The sequence below is a fragment of the Lactuca sativa genome, chromosome 2 (genome assembly GCF_002870075.4).
Source record: "Lactuca sativa cultivar Salinas chromosome 2, Lsat_Salinas_v11, whole genome shotgun sequence".
NCBI lineage: Eukaryota > Viridiplantae > Streptophyta > Magnoliopsida > Asterales > Asteraceae > Lactuca > Lactuca sativa.
In genome coordinates, this window is record NC_056624.2 from 231,365,185 (window position 1) to 231,381,781 (window position 16,597).

General features: G+C 32.1%; 3 protein-coding genes across 4 annotated transcripts; 1 reads left to right on the plus strand and 2 right to left on the minus strand.

The window, feature by feature from the left end:
* The first annotated feature begins 8,392 nt into the window (after positions 1-8,392).
* On the plus strand, positions 8,393-10,405 carry LOC111896302 (25.3 kDa vesicle transport protein). Of its 2 annotated transcripts, XM_023892315.3 has the most exons (5): positions 8,393-8,802; positions 8,950-9,110; positions 9,192-9,335; positions 9,514-9,581; positions 10,001-10,405. In XM_023892315.3, the coding sequence occupies exons 1-5, from the start codon at positions 8,615-8,617 to the stop codon at positions 10,079-10,081; spliced, it is 642 nt and encodes a 213-aa protein (XP_023748083.1). In that variant the 5' UTR covers positions 8,393-8,614; the 3' UTR covers positions 10,082-10,405. The 2 variants fall into 2 exon arrangements, with proteins under 2 accessions (XP_023748083.1, XP_052624692.1); XM_052768732.1 differs by having other exon boundaries at positions 8,950-9,335.
* Positions 10,406-10,501: 96 nt separating this feature from the next.
* On the minus strand, positions 10,502-11,922 carry LOC111896306 (transcription factor LAF1). The gene is made up of 3 exons (XM_023892321.3): positions 11,750-11,922; positions 11,350-11,479; positions 10,502-11,221 (listed from the first exon to the last, which is right to left on the minus strand). Exons 1-3 carry the CDS (start codon positions 11,877-11,879, stop codon positions 10,717-10,719), a joined length of 765 nt encoding a protein of 254 aa, XP_023748089.1. The 5' UTR covers positions 11,880-11,922; the 3' UTR covers positions 10,502-10,716.
* A 1,728-nt stretch (positions 11,923-13,650) lies between these two features.
* LOC111896303 (pre-mRNA cleavage factor Im 25 kDa subunit 2) lies at positions 13,651-16,228 on the minus strand. The gene is made up of 7 exons (XM_052768187.1): positions 15,887-16,228; positions 15,067-15,112; positions 14,601-14,694; positions 14,359-14,432; positions 14,174-14,260; positions 13,953-14,063; positions 13,651-13,779 (listed from the first exon to the last, which is right to left on the minus strand). Exons 1-7 carry the CDS (start codon positions 16,003-16,005, stop codon positions 13,708-13,710), a joined length of 603 nt encoding a protein of 200 aa, XP_052624147.1. The 5' UTR covers positions 16,006-16,228; the 3' UTR covers positions 13,651-13,707.
* Positions 16,229-16,597: the final 369 nt, after the last annotated feature.

Consider the following 16,597-nt stretch of genomic DNA (forward strand, 5'->3'; position numbering starts at 1 on the left):
TTTTAAACGAGCCCCAGCTGAGCTCGAGCTTAATATTAGTCTTGTTTAGTAAACGCACTCGAGCTCGAGCCTCTGTTACTTGGCTCGATTAGGCTCGCGAGCCTAAAGGAGCCTATATATATATATATATATATATATATATATATATATATATATATATATATATATATATATATATATATAAATAAGAAAATGATTTTAATTTTATATATTAAAATATATAATAATATAATAAATACCATTTTAGGAAATTATAGTATACCGTATATGAGCCGAGTCCAAACTGTAACAACGTAAATTTTTAAAACAATTTTTCAATTTTAAAACTCATAATCACATATAATAATTCACACAATCTCAAGTGTCGATGTCATAACATATTTCAAAATAGTTTTCAAAAGTAATTATCAAAATCTAAGATCCTCATTCATGACTCTTTTCTCTAGTGTGTACAATTGAGTCGCCGCATTCCCGCGATCCTGATAAGAACCTGAAACACATAACACATAACACGGTAAGCACGAAGCTTAGTGAGTTCCCCAAAATACCACATGCAACAAATTCGCCACTCGAGGCTATACTCTGTAAGACCCTCCGGTCAATGTGTCTCAGCGGGACCTTCCAGTCCCATAGCCCGTTGGACCCTCTGGTCCGGTCTAGCTCGTTGGTCCCTTCGGTCCGGTCTAGTTGAGGACCCTCTGGCCTCATAAATCGTTGGACCCTCTGGTCCGGTCTGTAAAGCTCCACATGGCATAAATCACAAAGAAATAATGCACAACATAACACATAGGCAGGATAACATAATACTCAATGTAAGCACATACGACCTTCCGGTCACACATAACTACCACTCAAGGTAAAGTATAGTGAGAAGACTCACCTCGGATGATGAACAACCCCTATAAACGTTGTTGCTACGCACCGACCACTAATTCTGTGCCATGCCCACAATTATCTCAATTAGAAACTAAGTCCAAACCCTCACTCATTGGGTTTAGATGTTGATCAATAACCAGCCCATCAATGCCCTAAACCCATTGGGACCACCAAGGCCCAATAATAAATGGGCCCTCTCATGGACCAATTCTCAAACTAAATGGCAAGCCCCACCCAAGGGCCCAAAGCATAAATATATCATTCCCTGCTCCAAGACTCTATTACATCAAGCCCAAAAGCCAGGCCCAACACTCAAGGCCCAACACGATCCTTAGCCCAAAAGCCCACAATGGGGTTATGCGGGGCATACCCCCTTTGGTACGCGCAACGTACATACTCATGCATGAGACTGATCGGGGCACCAACCCAATATGCGGGGTATACTAGGATTTACGTTGGGCGTACGCCCAACTTTGCTTTAGTCCTTTTTTTTGGTCTTAACCCGTTCATACCTTAACTCATCTCTTGGATCTAGACTTCTTAATATCTTTTATTCCATAAAGTCAGGGACTTAAAGCCTTTGCATGGTTGATGTGGTCTCAAACACACAAAACACTCATTCTCTTTTCTCATTAAGCCCTTATCTCATGCATGACTTGATTCTCTCATCCAAGATCTCATTTTTATGGAACCACTCCATCAAAAACACTCAAAAGGATAGATAATAGGCTCTGGAGTTTAACAACTCATAAAGCTTCAAGCTTTGGGACCAAAAACCCTAAAATGGACCATATTATGCACAAATAAAAAGGAATACGAAAGCTTTGAGCTTTATACCTTCAATTGATGCTCCATTCTCATAAAAGCTCAGATCCAAAGCCTGGACTCCAACTCCTTCCCTTTTAATGCTCCTTCTTCACTCCAAGGATTCACAAGGTCACCCCAAAGGCTCTCATGCAATCACAAGCCCATATGGACGAAGACTTTGGGTTTTTAGAGGGTTTGCTCTCTGAGAAGGTGGCCAGGAATGAGGCTATCTCATTGTTTATATAGGGTCACTTAAAATGTTTGGGTTTTCATTCACAACCTCGTACGCCTAGCGTACCAGGTGGTCCTCGCGTCCATTCCATGCTCATAGGTACGCTAAGCGTACCCACATTTACGCCCAGCGTACCTGCTTGCCACCCATTTCTTAATAAGGACTAAATTTTCCATATCTTCCAAACTATCATAGCTTCTCTGTTACAAGTCCGATTCCAGCGATTCTTATCTCCACTGAAAGGTGACGAGAAGCTCTACGCTTCTATGAACTTGTCACAGTCTCAAGGCTCTACGAACCAAAGCTCAAAACTTATATTTGATTAAACTGGATGTTACATAAACCGAGCCTGAGCCCGGGCCCATACAATTCTTAACGAGTCAATCTCGATCTTTGTACCACAAGGCTTGAAATGAGCCGAGCTCAAGCTCGAGCCTATAAATATATAAACGAGCCGAGCCCGAGCCTGGTCAGGCTCGAGCTCGGCTCGGCTCGTTTGCAGCCCTAGAACAAACAAACTAGTGTTAAGAGACAGGTGGAGACTCTTATGGGGTGAGAACAGAAGCACAATGACTACTTGCCTACAAGATAAAGACAATTTCAGTTTTGGAGCTTATAAATAGACAGTTCACCTCGTTACTAACGGGAGTAGATTATTGGGGTCTGATGACACTCAGGTATATAGATGTTATCTTTTTATTATGTATTTCAAGAACAAAATTTTGATCATTTTACTATAACTCATGTAACACAATACATTGTCATTCCCTAAGGGACATATGTGACCGTTTTTATAACATCATTGTCATTCCAAAAGGGCATTAAGTCATAATCTAATGGGACATAAAGGATTCATTAATGGTAGTACAATGCCTTGCAATTTTGGTATCCTAACTCTCTAACCATGTCATCAAGGTCGTGTATTGAAAAAAGGTCTATATCCATAATGTCAACATATGAGACAATCCTATCTACATATTTTCTACATGGTGGATTGGTGACCAGTCGACTATAATGTATCTTAAACATGAAGTATTTGGAAAATCCTATTGCAATCACAAATAAGAAAGGGTAAACACATTGTGAGTCTTTGATCAACATATTATTAGTAAATAATAGCTTCTTTGATGTAAAAGTGTACCGTATTCAGCTTCCAAGTTAATATATATATATATATATATATATATATATATATATATATATATATATATATTGGTTTTTTCATGGACATTTCACACACAGAGTACCATTATTCTTTGTTAGTTGAAACCTTAAGATGCTTGAACTTGCTATATTAATTGGAAGTTTGGAGGACGAAGGAAGATATGTGTTTCTTGGGAGAGGGACAAGGTTGATAGGATGTAGAGAAAGACAAAAGTACGCCAGACGAAATGATCAATAACATTAAATAAGGGAGCTCAACTTGACGAAAATATCCTCACATCGTCTGTCTCCAATCTCACCGAGTTAGCCAAAAGAACCAAACATTAAAAGTTTTGAAACCCCAAAAACCAACGTTTATAACCTAAAAAATTAAGAACAAGCTGAATTCATTTAGAAATCACATGAACCACTTTTAAAAATTTTATTTTTTATAATATATATATCTGTTAACAACTTAACATTTTAGCTATATAGTTTTTCATGCACAACTTGTTAGGGGTGAGCATGGTACGGTTCGGTGCGGTTTTTGTATAAAACCGCAACCGCAAATTGCGGTTTTTTAAAACCAAAAACCGAAAATTGCGGTTTTGATTCGGTTCAGTTTTGCGGGTTTTCAGTTATTTCGGTGTGGTTTTGGTTTTTAACCACAAAATGAGGTGGTGCGGTTTTTCGGTTAAAAGTGCGCGGATTTTCATGTTCAAAACAAAAAATTTAGTCGACTTTCATTTATTTCTAGATTTTCATTGCAAATAAATCACAATTTTGGTCCATTTTTATTCTTTCAAGTTAGCATTTTATTATGTTATATTGAATTCATTTCATTCAAACAGTTAACAATATGTCTAACAGTTACTAACAACCATTTACGCACCAAAAATTAAACAATAAAAATTGTAAGATGATAAAATTGATAAATTTAAACATTGTCTAACTTCGACATACTAATTTATTTTTATCAATTAAATATAATTATTATAAATATTTCAATAATATATTAGATTATGCGGTTTGCGGTTATTTCGGTTAATTTGGTGCGGTTATTAAACATAAACTTAACCGCACCGCAATTTTTCGGTTTTTCAAAATTGAAAACCGCACCTTCGGTTTTTGTTTCAGTTTTGGTTATTTGGCTTCGGTTTTTGCGGTTATTTCGGTTTTTTTGGGTTTCGGTTTGTTTTCTGCTCACCCCTCCAACTAGGGTTTCGGTTTTTTTGGGTTTCGGTTTGTTTTCTGCAACCGGGGGCGGATATTAACGGGGACTACAATACCCGTCCCCCGTATCCGAACTCCGATCACCATACCCATCCCCGCCCCCGTCCCGTTTAATCCCCGACGGATTCGGATAGAAAAATCCCCGCCAGATACGGGCAACCCGATGGATACCCGTTTAATAAAAAAACATAAAAAAAAAATGTTACACATAAATCATTTTTCATTAAGGCTGTATGGACTCCTACAATTTTAGAGTTTTGTTTATCAAAATATGGCTCTATCGGTAAACAAAAAATTCACTTGGGTACATATACATCTCAATCAAACTAAATAACATTCCAAAACCACTAAACATAAACATTGTTAATTCTTCAAGCTACAGTGATTTTGAGTCTTGATTAATGATGGCAACGATTGTTGGATGCGCTGAATACTGATGAATGATAGGAGAATGGATGCCGATGCTGATGCTTGAGTGCTTGAATCTTGGTGGTCGAATGTCGAAGAGTTCAATGAGAAGTCGATGTGATAATGATACGAAAATCCACTACTCGATACTCCGATATCTACAAAGATTTGATTCCGTACAACATAAAATCGATTATTGTGAAATCGAGTTCAGACATGCAGTTCATATTGCAAAAAATCGAGTTTATATCAACATCGAGTTGAAATTGGAAAAATCGAGTTCATAGCCCGTTACTACGTTAGCACGCTATGCGGATTGAACCGCTACTTGATATCTTTTATTTAGCTTTATTCTAGAACTTTAAAATTTAATTCTGGTTTTACTTTTCATAATTTATCCAAAACTTACCTATTTTTATCAATTCTGTTAATAACATACAATTACGTTAGTACTTATTGCATCTTATCGTTAATCTCTAAATATTATTAAAAGAGAACCTTTAATTCTAAACTGAAGAAATCAGGACCATTGATTGCATTTCAATCATATTTTTTCCACCTTTGGATTATTTGATGACATCATCTTTGTCAACTCATTTATTTTTGTCAATAGATTTTATAAAACGTATATTACGTTTTAAATTAGAATTTCATTAATGACACTTAAATCTCACCAAAAATAAAATGAATTAAATTAGGAATTCTATTAATGATAATTAAATATCACCAAAAATAAAATGAATTAAATTAGGAATTCTATTAATGACAATTAAATCTCACAAAAAATAAATTACAAAAATACCCCGCCTCCCTCAATTCTTTACATAATATATCTAACTTAAGTTTTGTAGTGGAGAAGAAAATTGAGGAAAACAGATTGTTTTGATTTTTACTTAACGATTTAGATTTGTAGTTGAACGACTGAAATTATAAATACATCAGATAAATGTAAGAAAACAAGTAACTCAAATTCCACTTGACAACTTTTTAGTCATCTCATATATGCTTATTTCTTGATAACTAATATTTGTACTATTTATCGATATTTATGCTAAAGTTGTGACAACATTAAAATGATTGTTACTCAAGTTGCTTTATTTTTTTTTAGATTTCTTGTAGGTCGAAATTGGAGTTGACAAACAACAAAAATGGTCGAATTCATCTGGGTTCTTGTGAACGTAAGTAAAATATATTTTGATTTTTATGTTATGAGGGTGTCAAATTTTGTGGTAGAAAATTAATTGTCACAGTTGTGTTATTTAGAAATTTGAATCGGATCTTTCTATGAGATTCCCCATTTTTTTCATACTTTTGACGAATTGTTCAATAAGTTAAGCAATCAAATTATAAATGATAGACTCATACACAATGTACGTCATATCCTTTGCTTTTGGTTGTTAAAATCACAAATTTGTTTTTTTTTTTTTTTTTTTTTGATGTGTTAGGATTTAAGACATTGATTTAGATACTTGAAAATTTTGTTTGGTCTACCTGTCTACAACCTGTTCGATGAAATGCTTAAGGGAACAATATTGGGATAAACTTGTGGCCCGGTTTAAATTACTTTAAAAATATATTGGTTTAAATTACTTTAAAAATATATTGGTTTAAATTACTTAAAAAATATACTTGTCGATCTTTGTTGTCCTTCACGGTTTAAATTTGTATGTTTCTTCTTAAAGTTTCATGTTTCATCCATAATAGTTCTTTGTTTATGTTTTAGTTATAATGTCTTCTTTGACCCTTGATCACATTGGTTAGTTTCTCATACTAAGTTTTATTTGAAAATTATATTTAATTGCAAGTTATTACACTATCTAATACCCTAATAATCTCTAACATTTGTATAAGATGATGACAATTATTATTTTTATTGCAGCTTCTCTTCATATTGATTATCGGATGTGGTTTGAGTTATGGAATGTTGCGACTGAGGGGATTCCACATTGTGGGGCGTTGGAATTCATTACAGAAGGAGGCATGATTTATATACTTTATTGGGTATTGATGGAAACGTTTAATTCTTGCTCATGTAAATCGATAAATATTTTACAATATGTTCTTTTTAACCTTATATTAGGATCTTTTTTGGAAAAAAATTGCTTTTAATATTAAACTTTGAAAAAAGGTTCATATATAGCATCATACTCTTAAAAAATGACTTTTTTTTTATTATTTTTGGTTGATATGGAAAGTTATATTTTTTGTATATTGAAGCTCATTTAAACGATTGTTTTCTGAAATAAAAATCATTAATAGCATTAAACTTTGCAAAAAAGTTCATTAATAGCATCGTAGTTTCAAAAAATGACTTTTCCATATCTAGAACAATTTTTTTTTCTACATTAGAGCTAATTAATAGGACTTTTTTGAAAACATTTTATTAATGGAAAGTATATTTTCATTTTCTTTTACGTAATAAACCATTTATGTAAGAAAAACATTTCAAATATGGACCATTTGTGTACTTTTGTTCACATGTGAACCATTTATGTAATATATAAATTTAATTGTTAATTAGTAGGTCATTAAGATGACAATTTTCTAGGGAAAATTTGTTTTTAGTATTGAAATTTGCAAAAAAAAAAAAAAAAAAAAAAAAAAAAAAAAAAAAAGTAGAATGATAACAATATATTAATTTATTTTGTGTGTGTGTGTGTGTGTGTGTGTGTATATATATATATATATATATATATATATATATATATATATATATATATATATATAACTTATGAGTTCAAATTGTATCCATCATTTATCTATCCTTTGAAAATCATCTTGATGATCAATCATATTTTCAAGATAAAGCTATTTTGGTCCCTACAAATGAAGAATTTGATGCTACCAATGACTACATTCTAGGATTGATGAAAGATGAAGGGAAAACATATGAGTTCAAATTCTTTATGTGATACAGAGTTACCAGGTTTTTTTTAGGAATCAATTTACTCTTCGGTTGTGTTGGACATCTAGAAATTTCAACCATAAACTTAGACTAAAAGTAGGTGTTCCTGTCATATTACTTTGTAATATCGACCAAACCAAAGGACTATGCAATTGTACTAGATTATAGATTGTTAGGCTTGGAAGAAACGTCATTGAAGCCTGAATCATATATGATAGATTCTTTATGGAGACTATTTATATACATTGCATGAATTTAACTCCGTCCAATGAAAGAATCTTATTCTGTTTTCAGCGGAGGCAATTCCCTATAGTAGTTTATTTTGTTATCGCCACTAATAAAAATCAATGACAATAATTATCAAATGTTGGATTATACGTGCATAAGCTTGTCTTCACTCATTTTCAGTTATATATTTTTTGTTTCTCGCGTCACAAGTGAAAAGAGATTGAAGGTACTCATATATTACGAGGAAGGTTATCCAACTAATAAAACAAAAAGTTATGCTTACAAAGAGGTCCTTCAATTATTATAGATATTCAAGTGTTTCTTTGTTTTTTTTTCAAACATTTAAATGTTAGCAGTAATGCTAAGTCTGTTTATGTTACTTTATTTTTTTATAGTGTCAACTTTTTTATACATTTACATTTACATTTTTATATGTTCCCCGCGTTATACGCGGGGTCATAATCTAGTTATACATATAACTCAAAGATGAATCTGAAGTCGTTGTTTGTAAATTATTAATTATTATAAAAATCTGTTTTTTTTTTTTTTTGGATAATTCTTGGGGGCTAAGGCTTTTTGAAAACGCGTATAAAAATCTCTTTTTGTATACCATAAAAAAGACAAAGGAATCGCTCTTTTTCCTTGTCCATTACTCCTCTCTGTAAATCCATACTCAATTTCCCATTTCCACCCGCGCGCAAACTGCTGAAAGTGAAAGATTACTCAATTTTGTTACCACACAGACACAGACACAGACACAGTTGAAAACATTAGAAGCGATCATGGTGAAGCTGACAGTCGTTGGAAGGGTGAATGACGGATTGCCCATTTCACAAGGGCCCTTATACGAAGAAGACGGCGACAATACCATCTACAAGCAACATGCAGAGTTCTTGCTTCATGAAATCTCCATGGCAGCATTGCCACCTTCCGCCACCACAATCCTCCTCCCTCACCACCATTGCTTCAAGTATGTAACATTGTAGCATTAGATAACCCCAATGCTGTTTTCTTTCCAATTTTTTTTATAAATTTGATCCATTTAAAGTAGAAAACATATACTCGACAGTTCCCTATCCCTAATTTTAGTTTAATTTGTTGTGACAATTAACCGAAGCTATGTGGTGAAGAATGGGGTTTGCTTCATTACTTTGTGTGATGCTTTATATCCAAGAAAGCTTGCATTCCACTACCTTCAAGATTTGCAAAAGGAGTTTGACAAGATTGATCTGAGCCTTGTTAAACAGATCACAAAACCATACAGCTTTATCAAATTCAGTAACCAGTCCTCCAAATTCCTGTTTAGTTCGAAAGAATTATGTTCTATTTTGTTCCTGATTAATCTATTTTATGTTGCAGATAACATTATTTGCAATATCAGAAGACAATATATAGATACAAGAACTCAAGCAAACTTATCGAAGCTAAAGGCTAACCACAAACAAGAATTACATGTTCATACTGAACAAATGTCTCTAGTTGTTGAATGGAGGAGAAGATCAGGTAACATTAGTTCAACATGTAAAATAATGTATCTTCATATGTAAAGTTATACACTAAAAGTGTGTTTTTTAATCACCGATAAACAAAATATCATCTGTTGGTATTCAAACTCTGGTTTAATGTTTGCTTTTGGTGATTTCTGAAAGCTTAAATTCTTCCCACATTTTTTTATCATCAGATATGCTGGAGAGAATGATGAAAGCACATAAAAGTGCTTTCCCAGTGTGGGGATCCGAGTCCCTTGAGGTAAATATATATAGAATGGTTAATTGCAAGAAATAGCAATGTACTTTCGTTTTCTTGTTTATTATAGCATCACAATTTCATTTTGTCCTGTTACAACAATGAACTATAAAAAAAGTTATCCAATAATAGCAATGTAATCCAAATAAAAAACAATTTTTACTGTTATAATTGATTAGAGTTTTTTCAGTGCAATGTCTTAATAAGAAAAACTGAGAGTACAATGCTATAATCATTGTGTTAGTAAAAAAAGAATGGAAAATACAATGCTGTAATAATAATAAACAAATAAACTAAGGAACTTTGTTATTTCTTGCATCTAACACATGTTTGGCCAGTTTTGTTACCCTGTTGGAAAAATACTTTTTTTTTTTTTTTTTTTTATCATCCAATATAGCTAGCTGTTAACTTAAAATTCACAGGTTATTGCAGTGAAATGGACACCGATTACAATCATCTTCATTGTTTCATTTGTTCTCTTATGGAGCAGCTTTAAGCAATGAGAATCTGTAAACTCCATCCCTTAAATGGCAAAAACAGTAAGCTTGGATGTGGAGCAACCATGAGAGAAGGATCTGTTTGTACATTATCAGCATGAATATATCTCCAGAAAATCAAAATATTGAGGATTCTGTCTCCAGAATATTGTTGTTGTGTATTTTGTGTATATGTTCAGTTAGTACTTGTATATGTATTGGATCATTCATGATCCCAAGTTTTTTAAGTTATTATTAGTTAACAAGGTTCCATAGAAGTAGTTCAAGAATTCTTTTATGCATCGATAATTATAATGATAAAAAAAAAAGACAGAGTAACACATTTAATTATAGAGGTGGAATGTCAATGGCTTTATTATAATTCATGATCTAAAAACATTTCATAATCTAGAAACAATGTCTTCCTGTCTGGAATCTCTTGAGGTAAACCCACCTATAAAATACAGTTGAAACTTTTATATATATAATTAATAATCCTGGCCTGAAGCTTGACATCAGCTTTAATTAAACATAAACATATGCATTTTTAACTTATTCCAGAATGCATTAATGATTTCTACTGTAAGACCCTGAAATTTATTTATGTGGAAGCACACAAAGTTACAGCATGGGGGAAGAAAAGACAGACAATCTAGCTACAATTAGTTACAACTATACAATGTTACATCACTGTTGTTGAAGTTTTGAGAAATATTAAGTTGAGAGATTATATCAAAGAAGTCACTTTCTTCATATTGATGCTCATATTTCAATTGCAAATGATCCATGGAATCCACAAAACCATAGGTTGATCCTACTTGTTGAATGCCAGATCCTTCATTCAGTAGTAGTGCACCATTTGTGACTGTTTTTTGAGAGCCAAAAGTATAACTACTCATGATGTCTTCCATTCCTGAAGTGTCAAACTTATGAAACTGTTGGAGTGAGAGCCATTCAGCAAATAGAATCTTGGGTAGATTTCTGCAACCATCTGCTTCTGATGATTCAAGACTTGAATCTGTTCTTGTATAGCTGGAAGAAGATGGGGTTTGTTGATGAGATTTCATGTTTTCAAAGTTTACTACTTTTTTCTTCATATGAGAATGCCAGTGGTTCTTTATCTCGTTATCAGTCCTTCCAGGCAAATGCTCTGACATCTGAGACCACCTGTCATGCGTTATTAAAAGATAAATATATAGTATATATTTATGGTTTCTTTGTGTGATGATAATTTAAAAAAAAAAAAAAAAAATGGATCTACATATGCAGCATAGATGGTTAATTTGGTTGCTTACTTATTGCCTAGCATGGCATGAAGAGAGAAAATGATATTCTCCTCTTGTGATGTGAATGTTCCTCGCTTTAATCCTGGCCTTAGATAATTAATCCATCTCAATCTGCAGCTCTTTCCATTCCTTTGCAAACCTAATATAATATAATATTAGTCAAGGAGAAAACTGTAAATTTAAGATATGTTGATTCTATAGCTTCTACAGTATATATTATGCATACAAGCAAACACCCACATTGAAAATAAAATCAAAAAAATTACTGACAGCCTCTTTTCTTTTCTATTAGATGTTAAAAATATCAAAGAAACTGGCTTTTAATTTCTGCATAAAGTAAACTCATATATAATTAATCCCCATTATACATATAAGCCTATAAAGTCAAAAAGGAAGCTATATATATTACCAGCATGAATGGGGACAGAAGTCCAGCAGCCAATACCATGGTTTACGATGTAATTTCTGAGCTTCTGATCTTCATCAGGTGACCATAAACCTCTCTTATGCTTTGTCTTCTCTAATAACCTGCACCTCATTATGAAATGGGAATATGAGAAAAGTGATATATGACTTTATGTGTGTTATAATATAAAGAGAATTGGAGATTCCTTAGGATATAACTAAACTTAATTAGTATTAAATTATGAAGTTGGTAGACCACCTTTTCCATTTTAATTAACCTAACAACTCAATGACAAGTCTAAAGGTTAATTAATCTACATGCATGGAAAGTAAAGACCAGAACAAGATTTGGAACCAATATGAATATGCATTTATTAAACCATGATGTAGCACAAGTTTGTTACCTCACAAGCAACACTTGAATACGTAAAAAGTTGCAGTAATTCTAATTATATGAATTAATATGCTTAATTTAATTAGTTCTAATTGAGATCAAAGAGCCAAGGCCATTGGTCAACCAATGACATATATAATAAGATGCATGGTTGATTAAATCTATAACAACCATTACATGTCCTCTTTTTTTTTTCTTCTGAAACAGGTAGCAGCCGATCCAATAGGAAAAGAAGTAAACGGATAGATTAGACTTTAGACTTTAGACTTTAGACTTTAGAGGGAGTAGAAGCGCTCTCTTTTTGAGTTTTGACCGGTTCTCCATGCGTCTAATTAATCAAATATAAAAACAACATAAAACAACTTATACCAAAGTAACGATCATTTACTTTTGCTTATTAAATGTAAGAAATATTATTGTTTAAACAAGCAAAATCAAACATTTTTTCTCCATATACAACAACTATGTTTTATGTAGTTGTACAGCGTAATATTTTAAAACACAAATTATAATGTAAGGAGAAAAATTGTTAAGTCTTACAAAAAATTAAAAAGAAAAACATCATTCTATTTGAAAAAACGAAAGAGAAATATACACAAAAACAAATTTGTAAAAAACTAGAACTTGATAAAAGCCTCATCTTCTCGACTTTCCTTATTTAATCATTCTTGTTGCTTCAAGTATAAAATTAAATTAGATTAAAAAAAACTCATGTATAACATACTAATTTTGACTTTTATCCATTAAATTCATTAAGTAGAAACAGAAATAAATAAACAACATTTTAATTGAGTAACTAATGATAGGGACAAGCTCGGGCTTTTAACAACTTTCCTAATCATGCCATGATAATATTTATTATATGCAACTTAATATATCAAATTGGGTTCTAATCGTGTGGTCCTCGCAACTTAAGCAGAATGATTCCTGCATACGTGTAGTTCCCAGGTCATCATAAAGTGTCACTATCGTGCATGTTATTACAATATAATCTGCTATATCTATAACTTCCCATAATATAATATAATATAATATCATAGAGATATAATCACCCTTTCCAATTTTTGTGTTGGCTCATGAATCATGAGATCAATAATAAAACGCAACCTCATGATCCTCATTTTAACCCACGACCTACACAGAAATATAATCCTTTCCGCATAAAATACAATGATATATTGCCTGTCCAATATTGTACTTTTCTACATAACATAGTCTCATACACATCACAAATATAGTTCAAGTTTAACCTCACAAATCCGACTTCCTTGCTTCATATATTAATTAATTCCCTGCTACATAAACGTTAAGTAAACCACTTTTTATAGAGTATACACGAGACATTAAGTTGTTTAAACTAGTATTAAATTACTAATCGATGATAAACATCTCTTAAGAGACACCCACTCAATCATCAGCATCAACACACACACACACACACACACACACATATATATATATATATATATATATATATATATATATATATATATATATATATATATATATATATATATATATATATATATATATCAGATTTCTAGTCCTTTAGTATCAGATCATGAAGTTTATGCGTGAACCATGTTAAATTGAAATCTTGACAGCTGTTGCGGGATGGTGGATATCACAGGTCCATATCTCTGCATCCAAAACATACATGAGATTAAGTTTAACATTAGATAATTAACACAAAGTCACAAAGTAAAATAATCAATGAGAGATTAAGGAAATGAGGTTTTCCCAATTTAGTCCTAAGTTTTTATAAATCTTCCTTCATGTTCATTTTCTGAAATAATTAGAGAAGACAGGTTACCTGAACGTTGTCATAAAGCTCAAACAATGGAACAGCAAGAAGTTTTAAATTTTTTGGCACTGCAAAGTACTCTCTTTCTGACAAGTGAACAAGGAAAAGTTTCTTACACTCCTGCATAGTCAACCAAATCACATCACAATCAATTAGCCTAGGCACAAACCATAATCATTTAAAAACAAATAATGTGTAGATGCATTTATGCTATTCACATCTCATGTTACCTTGGGTTTGGTTATGTGTGGAGGGCAATACGGGTACATTATGGTCTCAAAATTAGGCCTCCACCACACAGCCACACACTCTCCTATCTGTAATTGCATTCCATTTACAAACCCATGAATAATTAAGAAATCTTTAAACTGAAATTTGTTTTTAAAAAAAAAAAAAAAAAATCTAAGCTGAAAACCTGCCAATCAGGCTGAAGTCCAGTAGAATTAGCTGCAAGTTTGCTACACAGTTTCCTTTTCAACCCCTCAGTTTCTGCAAAAGTAGAAGAGGGTTATATATATATATATATATATATATATATATATATATATATATATATATATATATATATATATATATATATATATATATATATATATATATATATTTCATATGAAACAAAGAAACAATAAAAAATATATATATGAATCATTATTATACCATTTTCTCCTGGTTTCAAACGACCACCAGGTAGTTTGCAGAATGTGTTCCCAATTTGCAAAAGCAGAATATGAGGATGATTATGCTCCTGTACCTGTTCATTAACCCATTTACTTTACTCATTTTTCAATTTCATCATACAATCTGTCAAATGATTTTACTATATAATCAATCATAACAATCTACCATGAAGTAGCACCAAAGATTGTATCTTCTTTTTCAAATTCAAGATATATACCATAAACTTTGCAGCACCAAACAGGCTTGGGGCTTGCAAGTTAAATTAATCATACATCTATTATACATGTTTAAAGTTTGAACTTGAATCTAAACTGCTGTTACAAATTTATAATTAAGTAATGTTGCAATTCTTTCAAAGAAATGGGAAAGCAACAAAACAAGGTATTTGTACATTAATTATGATATTACAAACAATGAAATTGTATTGAAGAAAAGATGGAAAGACCAGCAAGATTCCTTCAACGCTAGTCCTCATGCCTTCCTTCATATAGCTGTAAGGGAAAAAAAAAAAAAAAAAAAAAAAGAATATAATTTCAGTTTATAACTAAACAGTGCTCCAAAAACGATGAACAGTAAAAAAAAAATAAAAAATTTACATCTGCCCTTTTAATGTTTTCTTGTAAGTTACATAGTTATACTTATACAACTGGATAATAGTATACTCTCATGGACACATCATCATTAGCTCCAAAGGTACCAACTCGTTTTTTAGGAGGTGTTTGGAAGTGTTGCAAAAACTGATTATAAGTTATTAGCGTTTTGACAAAACATATTCTGAATTCTTTAATTTTAAGGATCAAAATAATAAGATTTTGAAGCAAATACGAAGTTGCAGCAAAAAAATGTAAAATTGATATTTTGCTTTAACCAATTATTATTATTATTATCTAATTCTTGTTCTTGAAGTTGCAATAATGACTTTGAAATCGCACATCCAAACACCCCCCCTAAATACAAGATTCAGTTTTAAACTTGGTATCAAAATTACTCTGTAGTGATTTAATGTCCTGACCCTAACATTTTCATGTAGAGAAGTTATCTACTACATAGTCCGCTTCATCCTTTTTCGACCTGAATAAAGTAACGGGCTAATAGTAAAATAATTCCAAAAATGAAATCAAGAAAGTTCATTTGAGCATGAAGGAAGTATTCAAGGTTCCATTTAGAACTAGGGTTTTCATCAAAATATGTTGCCGGCCAGCTTCATTGCTTATAAAAAATGGAATTACAAAATTGAAGGGAGTAAGCTTCAAAAAAGAACGTACTTGAGTTTCATACGAGCCAGGCGGTCAGCGACGGAAGTGTCCTTCTCCATCTTCGGCTCCTTAGTGCCGAAGGTGTAGCTCGACAGTGGATACGTATTCACCACCGACGACGTAACCATCTTTACCTGAAACTTTTTTTCCCCTAGCTAGAATTTTCAGGTGAATTCTTGGATCGTCTGATGTAGTGGACAGATGGAAAGATGCGAAGATTTTTGAGGGATCGGGGTTTTCTGACGAAGCAAATCCTTGACTCCTTCAGAAGTTGGAGATATATACTAGGGACTTCTCTAGAACTGCACTCTTTCTCATTTCTTCGTACGTGTCACGAAACCTCGTCTCTGCTCTTTCTTTTTCGAGAAAACTTCGTAAATGATCCCTCTTCTATTTAAAAATATGTCATATAGTATTTAAGTTAAAAAAACTTTTACAAAGTTTTGTGTTTCAAAACTTTGTATGTTGTCTTTATTATTCATTATGTGTAAGACTCATGTATCATATGAGTTTATTTAAAAGAAAAACTAAATACAAAATTTTAGACATTTGAGAAGTATGAATATATAAGAAAAGTGAGAAAATATTGAATTATAAAAATTAAAGTGTTTTTTTTCTCTTTTAAATAAATAATTTAGATAAATAAATAAAGAAAATTAACAAATCTTTAATTTAGTAATTTTGAAATTAGAAAGAAATTCATTAATGAAATTGATATGC